Source organism: Alexandromys fortis, unplaced genomic scaffold, assembly GCF_014885135.2.
Source record: "Alexandromys fortis isolate MF-2015 unplaced genomic scaffold, M_Fortis_MF-2015_v1.1 scaffold_122, whole genome shotgun sequence".
NCBI lineage: Eukaryota > Metazoa > Chordata > Mammalia > Rodentia > Cricetidae > Alexandromys > Alexandromys fortis.
Window position 1 is genome coordinate 4,522,383 of NW_026068004.1, and position 17,116 is coordinate 4,539,498.

A 17,116-nucleotide genomic window follows, 5' to 3' on the forward strand; every position below is an offset into this window, starting at 1 on the left:
AAACTGGGGGTGCCCCCAACAGCTAGAGGCTGGAAGATGAATGCCCACAGTGGCTCTTTCTTCCACGTGCCCAGCTCTATCCCCTGTGGTAGGGATGGTAAGGGGGGCGGGGTTCATTTGAGTCTTTCAGCCATACAGCCCTGAACATGCCCTCTCAATCCAGAGGACCCAGAGTGCATAAACCTCTTCCACAGCACCTAGCCTCTACCACAGCAAACGTCCCGAGAGAGCCAGGCGGGGAGCTGCCTGTCTGTTTGACCTAACCTTGGCAGCCACGCAACAATTCCCTTCGTTGCATTCTTTGGGTTGCCAGCAAGTCATAAATCCTGTGAGACACAAGAGAGGGGACCTAATTCTGCTTGCTGACAGAGGTGCACCAAGGCCATAGTGCAGGAGAGCTACAGCGTGTGATGGGAGACCCCCTCTTCCACAGCCTACGGCAAAGGGAGTGAGTTCCTATGGAGTCCGCACTACAGCCTCTGCCGACCTGCATCTGGCTGCCTCCCCAGCCAGAAGTCTGTAGTCCCCTGCAGCGTCAGCGGCCCTGTGTTTTCTACTCCAGAGAGGTTCCATGTGCCCTTACTCCCTGCTGGTTCTCTCTCATCTCACTTCCAGGAGAAACGGATTTATGACCTAAAGAAGAAGAACCAAGAACTAGAGAAATTCAAGTTTGTCCTCGACTACAAAATAAAGGAGCTGAAGAAGCAAATAGAACCTAGGGAGAATGAGATCAAAGTGATGAAGGAGCAGATCCAGGAGGTGAGGGCCAGCGCTCACACACCCTGCCCTTCAGACCTCTGTCCCCTCTATCCCTGTCCCTCACTGGCTTAGAGAAACTGAGAGAAACCGCTTCTCACAGACAAGGCGTGTGTGACTTCCAGCTTCCAAAAGCAAGTTAGGTGGGGGTTTAGCTTGTGCTTTGTGGGCCCTGGGGACGGAGGTGGGGTGAGAGGAGGACAGGCCGTCTTATAGGGACAAATGGGAGGTGCAGCTGTTGAAGATCTTGCCACTAGGGGGCAGTGTGTACTCAGCCAATGGTACTTTTACCAGGAAGCGCCACGCACTGCTTCTCAAACCTGAGATACTGCTGGGGCCCTAGGCCAGGGTCTGCTGTTTGGACTTCAGACAATCAGAAGTCTCCAAGTGCTCTTAGACCCCAGAGTGACACAATTAAGAATCCGTTCTAGGGAACAAACAGGATAAAGGAGAGGAGTCCAGTGGCCCAGATGTGCGCCTTTTAGCCCTGGGCTCCTGCACATTTTCTTACGACATTCTGTTTACCCATCTTTCTCCCGCTGGGTACAAAACAGCTAGAACTTGGAGACCATGATGACCTAAAATTGAATTGTTAATATTTTCCGCCAAAATTACTCTTGATTTTTTTCCCTCCCCTTCTTTCCAGTTTGTTTCACAGTCAAATGGAAATATAAAAGTCTTCTCTGATTCTTTCTCTCAACTCCCATGTCCAAAAGCATCACCAACACCCACCCAGTAAGATTTCAAACACAATACTTCTTCCCTTCTGCAGTTACCCTGGACAGGCCTCCGGAGGGCTCAGGAAAAGTGTCCCCTGTCTCCCCCCCCCCTCCCCCTCCTGCCCCCCCCCTCTTTAGTCCCCGCCACCCCCCCCCCCCAAGAGCCAGGCAGGGAGCTGCCTGTCTGTTTGGCTTAACCTTGGCAGCCACACAACATTCCCTCCGTTGCACTCTTTGGGTTACCAGCAAGTCATAAATTCTGTGAGATACAAAAGAGGGAAACTAATTCTGCTTGCTGAAAGAAGCAAAACAAAAGAAACAAAGAAAGGCCAATTTCTTTTCATTTTACTTTAGTGGTGGGGCGTACTTGCCACAGCACCTCATGCAGAGGGCAGAAGACATCTTGCAAGAGTTGCTTTACTCCATCCACTATGTGGGTTCCAGAGGTGGAACTCAAGTCCTTGGGCTTAGCGAGCACCTTTGCCTCTTGAGCCTTCTCACAAGCCCCCCTCCACCAGGCTTATCTGGACTTGCCTCGGGCTACAGCCTGGCCTCCACACAACACAAAATCCTCAATGGTGCCCCACCCCACTAGAATGCAATCCGAAGGCTCTGTGCCTCTCTCCAGCCACATCTCATGCTTTCCTGGCCTGGAGTACCAGCTTCCTGTCAGTTTCTAAAAGCCAAGCTCTCCCATTTGAGGATCTCTGTGGTAGGGTCCCCTCTGCCTGGAAGACTATCCCCTGGATTGTCATGTGACCCCCTTTTCATGTTCCCTGTCTCAGCTTAGCTGTCCCCTCTTCAAAGACACTTTCCCTGGCAAAGAAGGGTCCCACTCTCCCTTCTGTTTTCTCTAGATGTTTGTGCTAAAGGAGTGTGGCTGCTGTCAGCATCCTTACCTCCCCAGACATCCATGGGCCGTGGTGGTGCTGGTGTGCACAGCAAAGAAACCAAGTAGCGGCCCCAGAGATGGGGATCTCTGGGAATGGGCCTGGCTCCCCCATGCTGTCTGCAAGGTGCTCTCTCTGCACACAGCTGACCACAGAGCCGTCTTCTAGGGACCTCCTGCCATGCGCTGGTGACTTGAGGGCCAAGGGATGGCAACCGTCTTTGTCCTTTCTGTAGCAGAATAGCTCAGCCTGGGAACAGACATTTTTCTCACCGTCCTGGAGGCTGAAAGGCCAGGATCGGGGCATCAGAAGGTTGTGTAGGGGAGGGTCTGTGTCTCAGAGATAGTGACTTGTGTGTGTTCTCACGCTGTAGAAGGGCAAAGGCAGAGTGGCCGCTCCTTCAGGCCTCTTTTCTAAGGGCATCTGTGAGGGCGCTGTCCTATGATCAACATGCTTGTGGGGTCATTCTCTGTCCCTGGCAGGAACGGGGGGGGGGGGATGCCTAGGGCAGGGACCTTCCTAGCTGAGCCTTTCACACACCCTATGCCCACTCCTATGCCAGTAGCTCAGGGCTGTTATCTGGACCTGGTTTCCTCTGAGGACTGGTGGCACATCCAGAAATACCCACTGCAGATCTCAGGCTAAGCTCTCCTACAGGAAGGAAGGTTCAAGCCCTCGGCTTGTGCACAGACATCTCTGTGAATGAGCATGTATCCAGCCTTGGTTAAGCTGCCCCCTTCGCATACACTTCCCCTGCTTCTGTCCGTGGAGAAAAGGAATCTCTTTCAGGGTTCTTGTGGTTTTAGTTTCAACCTATTTATTTGCTCTTTTAGTAAGGTTTCTCAGAGCTAGCTGTGTTCTAGGGTGACAGACCCTGCACTGTCAGGGGCCGCCCCATACGCTGTAGAGGGTGTTAGCACTCACTGTCTTGTCTGCTCTCTTCATGCCAGAAGCACCTCCCCCTCTGCCCCGCCTGGGTTGTTAAGACCAGAACATCTCCAGACACTGCCAGATGTCCTCTGGGGGCAAATGCCTCTTGCACTCTCCCACCCCTCCCCACTGAGAATTATCACCATGAATAACGACATGGAAAAGTGGATGGAATGTCCACGCTGAGAAAGAGAAGTTGGGTCCCACATCCTGGGTTCGTCTTCTGGTTTTCCAGCCAGACACTTCACATATTTTACAGTTGATATTTATATCCTTGAAGTCACGTGAGGCCCTGCCCATAGCGGAAAGAGGAAAGGCAAAGAATACAGTCCTGGGTCACTTCCGCCCTAACCCACTCCGTCACTGCTGGCTTAGGATTGACCTTCCGGGGGGGGGGGGGGCCCTGAGTATCGGGGGCGCCTTTTTTCTCTTCCAACTGCCACGTCCCTGTCGTAAGTTTTCCTTCACTGGAGCCCAGTGCAGCCACCTAACTAGTCTCCTGGGCTCTATTTTTCTCTTTTCTGATAGAGCAAACCTCTATGCTGGACCCCCTCCCCCACCCACCCAATACCAGTTGCTCCTGCTGCTCCTGGCGAGGTTCCTCGGTGACCTTAGTGTGGTAGGCCCCTCAGCTTGCCTCCGTGCTGTGCCATCTCGCAGTCATCGGGACCAGTGCCAGCCTGCAGAGATGCAGCAGGCTACCCACCCACGGGTCCTCTGTAGGAAGGCTGCACTCTGCCTGCTAAGTCTCTCTCCTGCTCTCTCCTCCAACACTCTGTCTAGAGCGCTGGTTCCCAACCTTCCCAAAGCTGCGAGCCTTTAATACAGTCCTTCATGTTGTGACGACCTTCCAACCATAAAGTTATTTCATTGCTACTTCATAACTGTAATTTTGCCACTGTTATGAGTTATGATGGAAATATCTAGATATTGCACATCTGATATATATGGATATCTGATATGCAACCCCAAAGAGGTCCAGATTCACAGGTTGAGAAACACTGCTCTCTAACGTTCGGCCAAAGTGCCCCTTCCTGGGGGTAGGCACATGCTCAAGTCCCTGGTGCACACGGGGAACCTTCTGCCTAGGGCATCTTCTGCCTCAACCACAGATAATGTTTAATCGATCACGTGGCCACTTCTGACTCAGTTCTCTCGTCCCTTTAGACCAGAGGCTTCTAGGACACAGAAACTACTTCCTCATCAGCTCGGTGTTCCTAGCCTCCCACGGTGCTCATTGACTTTTGTTGTGTATGTTATGTGTAAGAGTGTTTTGCCCTGGATGCATACATGTACACCACATGTTTTCCTGGCTCCCACAGAGGCCAGAAAGGAGTGTCAGATCCCCTAGAATTGGAGTTACAGACAACCATGTGGGTGCTGGGAACCGAACCGGGATCCGCTAACAGAGAAGCCAGTGCTCTTAGCCACTGAGCCACCTTCCTGGTGCTATTCTTGCTTTAGCGGCTTTAGCAAAGCCCCACTCCTGTGTGTCTTCTACAAGGAGGCTCTCCGCAGTCTGCCATGCCTCTTCCGGGGGCAGGGAGTGCCTACTTCCCCTCCCACCCCTCACTCTCATGCTCTTTGCCCGCCGCAGGTGCCTACCCGTCCTTCTTTCATTAGATGTTCACAGAGTCCATCCGGATGCCAGGTGTTGCCGCAGAGGACTAGTCTAATATAACCCTCCTATGATAAGGAGGCGCTCCTCGGTGTCCAAGAACATGGACTTAGCTTCTTAGCGGTTTCCCAGGTCTCGAGAAGGTTGACAGGAACCTTAAAATGTGGTAATAGAGCCTGGGCTAGGTGGGGTGGGGCATCCCACCTACCTCCACCCTCCACACAAAACAGCGAACATCCCATCTTCTGGAAACAGTCAGAGCCTCCATAGCGCTACCATGAGTCCCAGTGCTATCAGATTTGGGGTGGCCATGAGCCATCACCCTTTGAGTGGGAAGTGGGTTTCTCCACAGCCAGTCTCACCAGAACCAAATGTGTCTCGGGTAAGACAGATCCGACAAGGGAGAGAAAAACCTTCAGATGCTCGCTGGTGTCCCCAGCCATCTCTTTGAAAAGAAGGCGGCCCTTGGTTGGACCTTTTTTGAGCCTTTGATGATCAGGCTGGGTGTCCTTGGCTCTCTCCTGTTTTATGTGTTAGATCAAAAGATGACCTCATGCCAGTCTGGCCCCTCAATACTCTCTGCTTTAGAAACAAGCCTCAACTTCCCATTTAGAATGATTGTGTCCCCTGAGGGTCAAGGTTCACTCATGTAACCTTCCAAATCAGGTGAGGGAGGTATTTCTCTGGAGGGACCTGCCTTAGGCACGGGTTGAGAACCCAGGAGTTAGAGTGACTGAGTTAGAAAGGGTTCACGAAAAGAGGAATCTGAGAGGTTAGGAGAAGGGGTGGCCACTAAGAGAAAACCTTCACAGCCTGACCACAGACACCCAGGACCTGGGGGGACGTGGTACCAGCGAAGAGGGGAGCTTTTAGGATGGCAAGCCATAAGGACAGAGCTCTCATTCAAGGGGACGCGGCTGGGAAGTAAAGAAGAAATACTGTGTTGGGAATTCTCCTTGAAAGATGTCTGCTCTCAGACAGTTTTCATCCCCGACTTCCTTGCTCATGCCTCCATCCCCTGGTCCTCCCTAGATGGAAGCAGAACTGGAGCGTTTCCATAAGCAGAACACGCAACTGGAGCTGAACATCACGGAACTGTTGCAGAAACTGCGATCCACAGATCAGGAGATGCGCAAAGAGCAGCAGAAGGTGTGAGGGCTGCCGGAGTCTGGCACCTGCCGGCAGCGGGCAGCTGGCTCCCTGAGACAGAGCCAGCCATTGCTAAGAAACACTTCCCATTTTAACTCACGCTCTTGCCCACAGGCCTGTCTGGTTCCAGGCCTGCACAAATTTACATGTCCAAATTCATCCGCGACTAGAAAACGTCTTGGGTGGAGGAATGAGGGGGTGAGAATGCTGGCTTTATAGCGGCGGTTCTCAACCTGTGGGTTGCAACCCATTTGGGGTCACATGACCCTTTCATGGGGGTCACATGTCAAAATCCTGCATATCAGGCATTTACGTTACAATTCATAACAGTAGCAAAATTACAGTTATGAAGTAGCAATGAAAATAATTTTATGGTTGCGGCAGGGGAGGGGTTGCCACAGCATGAGAAACTTATTAAAGGGTCACAGCATTATTAGGAAGGTTGAGAACCATTGTTTTATAGGAATACCCTTAGCCTTGGGTTTGTTTGACCTAGGGAAGAACATGGTTTAGAATGGTCATTTGTATTTAATGAAGTGGTTAAATGCTTTGACCACCCCAAAATGGCCAATGTTAGGAGAACCTTAAGAGATAATCCATTCCAGTCATGTTTACTTTCTGTGTGTATGTGTGTGTGTGTGCGCGCGCGCGCACGCGCGCGCGTGCGTGCTTTCACTTTGATGCCCGTGTGCAGAGGTCAGAGGAAGAAGTCAGGTGCCGGGCTCTCACTCTCCAGTCCTCTCACAGAGACAGACTGTATCACTCTGTAACCCACGCTAGCCTGAAACTGATGGGATAGCCCAAGATTGCCTGAGAAGTCTTAATCCTGTGACTACAGGTGCCTGCTACACATCTGGCTCATTCTGGTCTTTTTCATGTTGTAAATAAGCACAGTAAGGGCAAAGAAATGAGGAGGAAAAGAAACTTCACCCGGTACTCATAGCTAGTTCTCAACTCAGAGCCAGCCGGGGAAGCCTGGTCCTCTGGCCCCAGGCTAGGATGCAGCTGTGTACTCTGCCCACAGGCCACCTGCAATGTTTTCCAAGTCAGACAGAGCTTTTCCATCCTCAGCAAACACTGGCAGTGCACGCTGCCAAAGCTGCAGAGCTGCACATGGGGAGAGGGTGTGGCCCTGCTCTTCGCAAGCCCAAAGGACTGAAAAGTGTTTGTGGCCTGTGCATAAAATATATAGAGATAGAAAATTATGTGCAGAGAAATTGTATATACGTGTGTGTTTGTGTGTGTGTGTGTGTGTGTGTGTGTGTGTGTGTGTGTGTGTGTGTGTAAAGTGGATAAAGGACTATGGGAGTGGAGAGAAAGGAGATCCCCCTAGGGTAAAGATGGGGGGAGGTGGCTGGCAAGGAAAGCCAGGCTGAAGATGAGGAGTTAGTCCAGGGTGCAGCAATCTGTAGGGCTTTCTCATCCACTTGCAGCAGTGCTCCTGACTGCCAAGAGAACAAATGCTGGGTGAGGTCCTAAGGGGCTTGGGGGAGCCCTGGGTAAGGATCTGTGGGAGAGAATGATACATCTTTCTTCCTTTCGTCTTATAAGCCTGAGGCCATTAAAGGAATGCAGAACAATAGGGATGCTGTGTGTGTGTGTGTGTGTGTGTGTGTGTGTGTGTGTGTGTGTGTTCTCAAGCCCTGTCTTCTTGACAGCCGTTCAGGCAGGGTATCCAGCCCAGGCAAGTGCACAAGAGTTTCAGAACTGCTCCCAATGGGCTGTCTGCCCATCTTGCTTTTTGTGCCCAAGGTGGTCACCAACAGTCAGGTGTCAATCCCAGATAAGGATACTCTGGTTCTTTTCTGTGTCCTTAGTCTCTTCCTGGAGCCCCTGCCCCTCCACATGGGGGACCCCTGCAGTGTCAGGAGTAAATGTCTGGTTACAGGAGCGGGACCTGGAAGCACTGGTCCGGCGGTTTAAGACGGACCTTCACAACTGCGTAGCGTACATCCAGGAGCCCCGGCTGCTGAAGGAGAAGATCCGTGCTCTCTTTGAGAAGTACGTGCAGCGGGCAGACATGGTGAGCTCTGAGTGTCCTCCCTGTCCTTCCCCACCATGCTGTCCTGCACGTGACGTGTCCACTCCTTTGCTGAGTCTCCCCCACCCACCAGGTAGAAATTGCGGGGCTGAACTCAGACCTGCAACAGGAGTATGCCCGCCAGCGGGAACACCTGGAGAGGAATCTTGCCACTCTCAAGAAGAAGGTGGTCAAGGAGGGTGAGCTGCATCGCACCGACTACGTCCGCATCATGCAGGTAATGGGTGCGTCCCTTGACTGCCTGAGACCACCAGCAACCCACAGCTTCCATTTGGCTCCTCTGGTCTGACTTCCCAGGGCTCATCCTCGCTGTCACTGTGTCCAGGGCCCACCAAGGCGCCCATGCAGGCATCAGCATGCCCACAGTAGCCCTATTGCTTCCTCCCTGCTCCTTTTGCCAGCTCATCCCTATCCCTAACAAGCCAGTGTCCTGCCTCTCTCTTCTCAGTTACCCGTGATCCATCCTGGGTCACAGCTCTCCTGTCTCCTTCCTCCCCTTCTCGCTTCCAACTCCCGTTTCACCTGACTTTGGTGCCTTTTATTCTGTTCTTCCCACCTCCTGGGGTGTGTCTGGCCAGTCTCCACCAGCCTCATCTCCTTTCTGGTGCCTCAGGTCTTACCCTTATCTCCTGGTCCAGATTGAACCACACCCACAGAATTGGCAATGATCACATTTAATGAGCTTCCTACACCCAACTCCCAGGATCCTTCAGCAGATGGCTCAGGGAGCCTAGCCCCATTCCTGCCCCCACCCAAGCGCTCTGTCGGGACTGCCTATCAAGATGCTTCTATCATATCTCTCTTTGGGTGTCAGTATCATCTGAGGCAATTAATATGAATTTATATCAAAAGAGAACATCACATCGGAATCATTTAGGACACATACTTTCATGGTTACATTTCTTTAATGTCCTAATTGAAATACTGCGATGGGAACAGGGTGCAGTCTGGAGTGAAACCAGATACCGGGCTGGAAAGTTACACACACCTGGAAGAGCACACAGGGGTTCAGGCCAGACCAAGACAGAGCCAGTCTCTTGCTGCTCTAAAACCAGCACCCATTCCCACTACCCTTCCAGACCTTCTCTATCCTGAACCATGAAAGCTTCCAGAGACCCAGAAAGAGGAGTGGATGTGATTGGGAGCCCCCTCAGCACTAGCAAGCACACACAACCTTGCTAAGGGCTTTGAGCACAGGAAGCTAAGCAGTGAGACCAGCCACTCTTTGTCACCTAATGGCATGGCTGAGCCCTGCCACCATCGTACTGGCCTGAGGCCCTCCAGGGACCACACCGAGCAGAGGCCTAAAGCAACAAGTCAGTCCCAAGAAGGGAGGAAGGAGGACCAGAAGGCTGCTAGGGCAGACATCACGATTCTTCCCCATCTCCATCCCCTAGAGAGTGCTGGACCAGGGTTGGAATGGGCTGCAGAGAGATTCCGCCAATGCTCCTATGAGTTGAAGCCCCTGGAAATCTTCTATCTTAAACAGCATTGAAACTTGTGTGTTAGCCAGGCGTGGTGGTGCATGCCTTTACCCCCAGCATTCTGGAGGCGGAGGCAGGTAGATTTCTAAATTTGAGGCTAGCCTGATCTACAGAGCTAATTCTAGGGCAGCCAGGACTACACAGGGAAATTTTGTTTTAGGGAGGCAGGAAAGGGAGAGGGAGAGAAGAAAAAACCTGTGTGCTATGACTTCTGTAGATCTAGAAGAGACTCTGACAATATCAGAGGACAAGAAGGGACCCTGGGGTGGGGCTCTGGGTCCCACCAGCACCACCGCATGCACACACAGAGACCTCTTGCTGATTTCCTCCGAGCTCTGAGTAAGACTCATCTTGCAAAAGTTAAGCTGGGTGGTGGTGGTACGTACCTTTAATCCCAGCAATCGAGAGGCAGAGGCAGGTGGATCTCTGTGAGTTCGAGGCCAACCTGGTCTACAAGAGCTAGTTCCAGAACAGGCTTCAAAGCTACAGAGAAACTCTGTCTCAAAAAAACAAAAAACAAACAAACAAAAAAAAAACAAAAGTTAGGAAGGTCTTCTTTCCCCAAGGGCTGGGGATTAAATTCAGGGCTTCATGCATATCAAGCAACATTCTATCACTGAGGCCAGAAGACATTTTTAAAAAGACTGCTCTTTTTAAAGAACGACTGTCCTGGGTGCTAAAAACAGTTTTCTTCTTTGATCCTGAGACTGAACAAGATTGAGCCAGAGTCACAGGGGTTGCAGGGTCTGTGCAGGCAAAGCCTAGCTAAGAACTGTATTCTCTCCCGGGATGTGGGAGGTAATGGACACAGCATCCGAGTAGAACAAGGCAACTTTGCTTTGCTGCTCTTTGGCCAGGAGGAGGCTGCGGGCCTCCAGAGACCACTCTGTTTATCTGCAACATGGGACAAAAGACGCCGACCCCAGTGCTTCTGTGATGCTTGGCCAAGACAAACAGCAGCCACCTTCCTGATACAGAATTAGGGCTCAAAAAAAAGAGTCAATTCTCTTTCTTTATCCCAGCAAAGATATTATTCAAGAGCTACAGTGAAAATAAATGAGTCTAAACATCCATCATGCATGGACCAGAGAAGCCTTTGGCCTGGGGGTAGGAAAGGAGAGCACAAATGATTCCAGACACACACACATTCTCTCTCACACTCACACACACACACACACACAAACTCTCATACACATACACACACAAACTCTCTCACACATACACACACTCAAACTCACACACACACACACTAGGTTGTGGCTAGGAACTCTGAATGCCTTAGTACATGGAGGTTAGGAGCTGGTAGAGCTCCTATGTGGCTACCAGGGCCCCTGTACTTTATTCCAGAATGACTAAGGAAAGCCAGGGCAGGCACGGTGGCTGAGCAACTCATTGGAAAACAACTGAGGTGGGGGAAATGGGGCCACCATCTCATTTGTTTATCCAGATAGGAGCTCAGGGCCTCCCCACACTGTCCCCAGCATGCTCGTGCAGCTATGGAAATGAGAGTGTTGCTATGTACTACAAACACCTTGAACACACATTTTCTCCATCCCCTGCACATTTTTCAAGGTCTTCTTACACAATGAGCCGTGTGTCAGCCGTGCAGGATTCCAAGATAGACGTAAAGTGTTTCCGCCCTCAGAGAACCTGGGGAGCATGGACCATTACATTAATCCCATGGTGTGGACCCTCGGAGGAAGCATGCTCCTTGAAGACTCAAAGGAGTGAGGGCCATTGGGGTCTAGCCTCAGTGGGCTGGAGGGTGACTGAGGATCCGCTAGAAGGACCTTCCTTCCAGGCAGAGACAACAGCTGGAGAAAAAGGGGGAAAGGAGTGGGGTTGAGAGTGGGGATTCAGGAATTCACAGACCTTGATTTGCAGAGCATCCAAAGCAGTGAGAGCCTTGAACAACACTTAGCCTTGGGTCGTGTTGGAAAGGGCCTCTCTGCCCCTTGCCAAGAGCTACGAGGTTCATCCTAACACAGGTCAGGGTGCTTCTCAGATACGGTTGATTGCCTTTGTCTCAAAAAGGTGGACTCAGTTAGCAGAGTACTCAGTCAAGTGAAGAAAGAGGCAGGTGACAGGGAGACTTGCTAGAGGGCGGTCAGGCTAGGGGTCAAAAAAGCAGAGATGGGAGAGGGGAGTGTGGTGATACCAAAGGCATTTCAGAGTAGAAATGAGGAAATGCCAAGTCATGCCCAGTAGGAAGGTGGGAAGATCAGGAAAGATAACAGGCTGGCCTATCTGTGCAGTCAAATGATCCTACTATCAGATCTGAGCCTTCCAAGATCACAACCCTCACCTGTGTCAGGTTCTCCCCAACTGAGGTTAAGAGTTTACCCTTAAAAGCATTAACTCAGAGCAGCCAGTAGGGGGAGCTATGGGCATTCCTTCCTTTTTCTGCTTGCCATCAATATCAGAAAGTTCAGCCAGGGCACCATCACTCTGTTCCAAGGGCCTAAGGCAGCCCTTGTTACATTGTTTCAAAGTCTCTATATAAAGGCCTTAGTGTCTACAGACTGCTCTGGGATTCAACAAACTTGGAACTTCTCAGCTCTTTTCTGTGCCCTGTAGCTGGCTGGAGAAGATCTGGAAGACTGGAAGGGATTTTGTAGAGCATCTTGGCCGGGATGCCAGGAGGAAGAGAAGGCTTAGCAAGCTCGTTGAGTTCGCACAGTTGACCTCACTATGACCTTTGGGTTTCTCAGAACACAGGCTACCTTAGAAAATTTGTAAAGAACTCAGCTTGTCTTTGGCCATCATTCTGTCTGAGCTGCTGGAACAAGAGTGGCATAAAGAGGTGAGAGAGTGCGGGGACGGCAGGAAACACGGGAACAGGGCTCTGTGGACACGCAAACCCCCGTTATCACTATCTTAATGTCTCCATACCCCAGTGAATCTGAGAATGCATTCCCCGGGGGCTCCTAAAGGCTGAGATGAGGTGATGTGTGCAGGCTGTGGAGGGAGGCTGCCAAGGTGACACATGCAGGCTGTACAGAAATGCAGCCAAGGTGATACATGCAGACTGTGCAGGGGTGCAGCCAAGGTGATACATGCAGACTGAGCAGGGGTGCAGCCAAACCTCACAGTTACTAGTCTTTCTTTTTGATTTATTTATTTATTTATTTTGTGTATGAGTGCTCTATCTGCAAGTGTGCCTTTATGCCAGAAGAGGGCATCAGATCCCACTATAGGTGGTTGTGAGCCACCATGTGGTTGCTGGGAATTGAACTCAGGTCCTCTTGAAGAGCAGTCAGTGCTCTTAGCCGCTGAGCCATCTCTCCAGCCCCATTACTATTATTTTTAGCAATATTTTTATCATCAAAGTTTTAGAGCCTTTCATTCTGCTTGCTCCCTCTGGGCTTCTGACTAAGAAGAGTCTTCTCCACCCTCTGCCTCCCCTGCCTCTTACAGGCTTGGGCTCATGCTTCTGACTCCCATGACATCTCTGCATATTACAGCCAAGAGAAACTTCCGCGTTTGGCACAATGACCAGTTCATAGGTGGCTATCATAGGTAGACACTGTGACACTGGGGGGCAGGGGTAAGGACGAATGAAGCATGGAACAAGCAGGTGCATGGTGCTGGGCTACATTTGATTTCTGACCTCAGCCACACTCCAGTAAAGATGGCACTGTACAGGGTTGCAGAGATGGCTCAGTGACTAAGAGCATTTGCTCCTCTTCCAAAGGACCCGGGTTCAGTTCCAGTACCCACCCACATAGTCGCTCACAGCTGTCTAACTCCAGTTCCAGGGGATCCAGTTCCAGGGAATCCAGTGTCCTCTTTTGGCTTCCTCAGGCACCAAGCATGCGTGTGGCGCCAGATATATACTAGCAAAAGACCCATACACATAAAATAAAATGAAAGGGGGAAAGATGGAGTCATATTCTGGGGGTGTGGCATCATGGCGGTGTCAAAAACTGTCAGTGGGGTCAAAGATAGACACTCATACCAAAGGGAACCAAGATCCAGAAATCCCAATCATGAGTTTGTGGCTGGGGTGGGAAGAACATAGGAGTCTGCCTGGAGTCATCCCAGTAGTAGAACAAGCGGCCAACAGTTGAGACAAATCGCACTGGGAGACATCACCCATACACAAAACCGACGGGACCCAGTGACAAAATGGTTGGGAGTGCCTAGGAGAGGAACCTGAGAGGACTGGGAAGGGTAACCACAGTCCCTAGTCTTTGTCCCAGGTATGGCTCTTCCTTATAGAACGAGGCAGAAGTGAACCAAACAGTGCCAGCTAAGAGGGGTAGGAAAAGTGCCTCCTGGCCTCCCAGGCCTGCGAGTGTGCCCAGGAGTTCTTTGTGGCTCTCAAAAGCCCCTCCCTTCTGTTTCCGTGTCCACCACATTCCTCACCTGCTTCTCCAGCCCACAAATATTTATTGAGCACAGCTCACATGTAATGCAGTGTCCTAGGTCTTGGTGCCCAATAAAAATGTACTGAAGCAATCATATTATGATATAAAGCTGGCATGGGGAAGATCCAGGGGAGACTGGCAGGGAGTTTAGTTACTAGACAGCACCTGGAAAGGAAGCAGGGGTGACCCATTGCCAGAACAAGGGTTGGTTAAAAAAAAACATAAAGCATTAGATGGAGAAAGCCCGCCAACTCAGAGAAGCAGGCATGGAGCCTGGCCGGGAGAACAAAGACTGGCAGCGAGCACTGGGCATCACTTCCAGTGGGAAGCTTTAAACCGAGGAATGACGAAGTGCAGTGGTACACTGAGATGTTAAAGGCCTGGGTCTGTGCTTAGACTGAGTGTTGGGGGTAGCTTATGATTTGGGGTATCTCTAGAGGTCCCTGCTCCTCCAAGTGCCCCTTCCTCAAAGCACAGGAGAACTTGTCACAACTCAGAGAGGAGGCTTGCAGTTCTCCAGCTCTGCCCCCACCCTTGCCACTCCTGATGTAACCCCACCCAGAGGTGCCCCAGTGAGCCATCTCTGAAGCCCTGCGCAATGCCAGACAGCGCCATCCTACATGGGACTTGGCCTGCAGACAGGCACAGCCAGTTAGAAAAGCAGAGACTTGGTCTGGGGAGATGGCTCAGTAGATGAAGCCCTTGCTACACAAGTGAGCCAATCTAAGTTCAAATCCCCAGCACCTGTCTACAAAGCTGGTGTGACTGCATGTGCCTGGAACCTCAGTGCTGTGGGGAGAAGAGACAGGAGGGTGGCTGGGGTTTGCTGCCCACTAGCCTAACTTTAGGTCCAGTGAGAGACTGCCTCAGCAGGACACCTGATGTCCTTCTCTGGCTTACACACGCACACACACACACACACACAGGCATGCACATACATATACAGCAGCATGTACACGTGCACATACGTGCACACACACACACAGAAAAAAAAGAAACAGACTCTCGGGACCTGCACCAGACCCAATGAACCAGCAGCTCCGTTTAACAATGCAGGGGTGATTTATTTGCAGGCTTGTATGGGACTCTATGTGTGATCCAAGCTGATCATTGAAGCATAGGCTCTGAGATCAAAGTGGCCAGTTACTCTGTATCTGTGGGTGTGGGGACTCCTCCCCAGTGATAGCCGAGGACTCTTGCACTAAGTGTGAGGTGGAGAGCAGCGATTTGAGGTGCAGGAAAGGTGAAAAACAAAACTTACATACACACACACACACCATATCAACCATGTCATGTGTCTGTACCCTTGTCCTGTTGTTCAGTTCTCTGGAACATCCCTTACCCTCTTCCTTTCTCTTTTAAGCCTCAGCCCTGGGGTCAACTCCTAAGAGCCCAGCTGTCATTCAGATAAGATTAAGTGTCTTTCCTATGTTCCATACTCTTCCACACTAGCAAGCCAGAACCACACGAATGTGTTCCTACCCTAACTAAACTGTAAAGTCAAGAGCAGCGACCAGATCTCACTTTCTGCTTCAGGAACAGCTGGCCTGTGGCCGGTAGTGTCCTAGTGAGGGTCGCTGTTGCTGGGATGAAACACCGTGACCAAAAAAGCAAGTTGGAAAAGAAAGGGTTTATTTGGCTTATACTTCCACCTCACTTACTGTTCATCACCAAAGGAAATCAGGAGCTCAAAGAGGGCAGGAATCTGAAGGCAGGAGCTGATGCACAGGCTGTGGGGGCTGCTTACTGGCTTGCTCTCCCTGGCTCGCTCAACCTGCTTTCTTACTCACCTAGAGCCACCAGCTCAGAGATAGCACCACCCGCAATGGGCTGGGCCCTCCCATATCAATCACCAGTTAAGAAAATGACCTACAGCCAGATCTTAGGGAAGCATCTTCTCAACTGAGGTTCCCCTTCCGATGACTCTTGCCTGTGTCAAGTTGACATAAAGCTAGCCAGCACAGGTCCCCAGCGCAGACTTATGAAATAGACGAATCCTGGTCAAACATAAATAAGTGAATCTCCAGTGGACACAGCAGGTGCTAACTAGCTGCTTGCCATTCTGTGCTGCTCCCCAGTAGCACGGGGCTGAAGGCAAGAGTCTTTTGTTGCACATAAGGACGTAATAAATGTCCTAGTCAGGCATTGGTGGCCAACGCCTTTTATCCCAGCATTCAGGAGGCTAGCCTGGACTACAAAGAGAGTTCCAGGGCAGAGCCAAGGCTGTGACAAAAAAAAAAAATGTCTTCTGGAGGGGGAAACAGATATCCTTTAGTTTCAACAAATAAAGGTGTGAGAAGAGGATAGCACAGTACTTAAGGGTGCTGTTGAGGTTAACACCCAGGCTCTGTTACTTGCTGTGTAGTTCAGGCCACTTATATAACCTCTCCGGTGCCTCAGTTTATTTCTCTGTAAAATCATGGTTAGATGGTTTGGGGGTGTAGTACAGTGGCGGAGCATGTGCTTAGCTCTCCTAAGACCTTGGGTTCAATTTCCAGAACCATCACTGAGTGATGGTATAGAGTCCAAAAGGGTTAATGTGTTAAGCATATTAAAGCGTATTCAGAGCACCTAGGGAAGCATTGTTGTGGGTGTTTGAAAGAACACGGGTGGGTAGGAAAGGTGCTAAGCCCCCAGAAATTGAGTTAGCTGGTACCTTGAAAGGCTGGGCAATGAGCAGGACAGGCACTCACTGCCATGCAGGATCCATAGAATAACCTAGGTCCAGGTTCCTGGTCCACAAGCCTGGGAGGGCACACCCTGCACCCACTGATAAGTCCAGATTCCTGGTCCTCAAGCCCAGCAGGGCACACCCCACATCCACCACCTGGTCCTCAAGCCCAGGAGAGCACACCCTGCACCCACCAAGCCCTTGTCCATCACACTCACTGCCTTCCCTTCTTTTCCAAAGGAAAATGTCTCCCTGATCAAGGAGATTAATGAGCTCCGCAGGGAGCTGAAGTTGACCCGCTCCCAAATCTATGACCTTGAATCAGCCCTGAAACTGTCCAAGAAAACGCGACCACAAGAAGCCCCAGAGACAGGTAATGCCACTGGGAGTTGGGCACTGAGACCAAGGCCCAATGGTGGCCATGAGCAGGGCTCCCTTTGGCTTCTTTCGGTATCAGCTCCACTGATGGCATTTCAGAGCCCCTCTGT

The 17,116-nt window shown here is 51.0% G+C and overlaps 1 protein-coding gene across 6 annotated transcripts in view; it reads left to right on the plus strand.

Moving 5' to 3' along the window:
• Cfap57 (cilia and flagella associated protein 57) overlaps positions 1–17,116 on the plus strand; it is a 65,627-nt gene that overhangs the window by 38,742 nt on the left and 9,769 nt on the right. For 4 of the 6 annotated variants that reach the window (XM_050161397.1, XM_050161401.1, XM_050161398.1 and 1 more), the window contains exons 18-22: positions 616–759; positions 5,946–6,062; positions 7,951–8,085; positions 8,177–8,320; positions 16,869–17,001. In XM_050161397.1, coding sequence (XP_050017354.1) covers positions 616–759; positions 5,946–6,062; positions 7,951–8,085; positions 8,177–8,320; positions 16,869–17,001 — 673 coding nt within the window. The remainder of the gene's footprint in view (positions 1–615; positions 760–5,945; positions 6,063–7,950; positions 8,086–8,176; positions 8,321–16,868; positions 17,002–17,116) is intronic. The other 2 variants (XM_050161402.1, XM_050161403.1) reach the window with 2 other exon arrangements.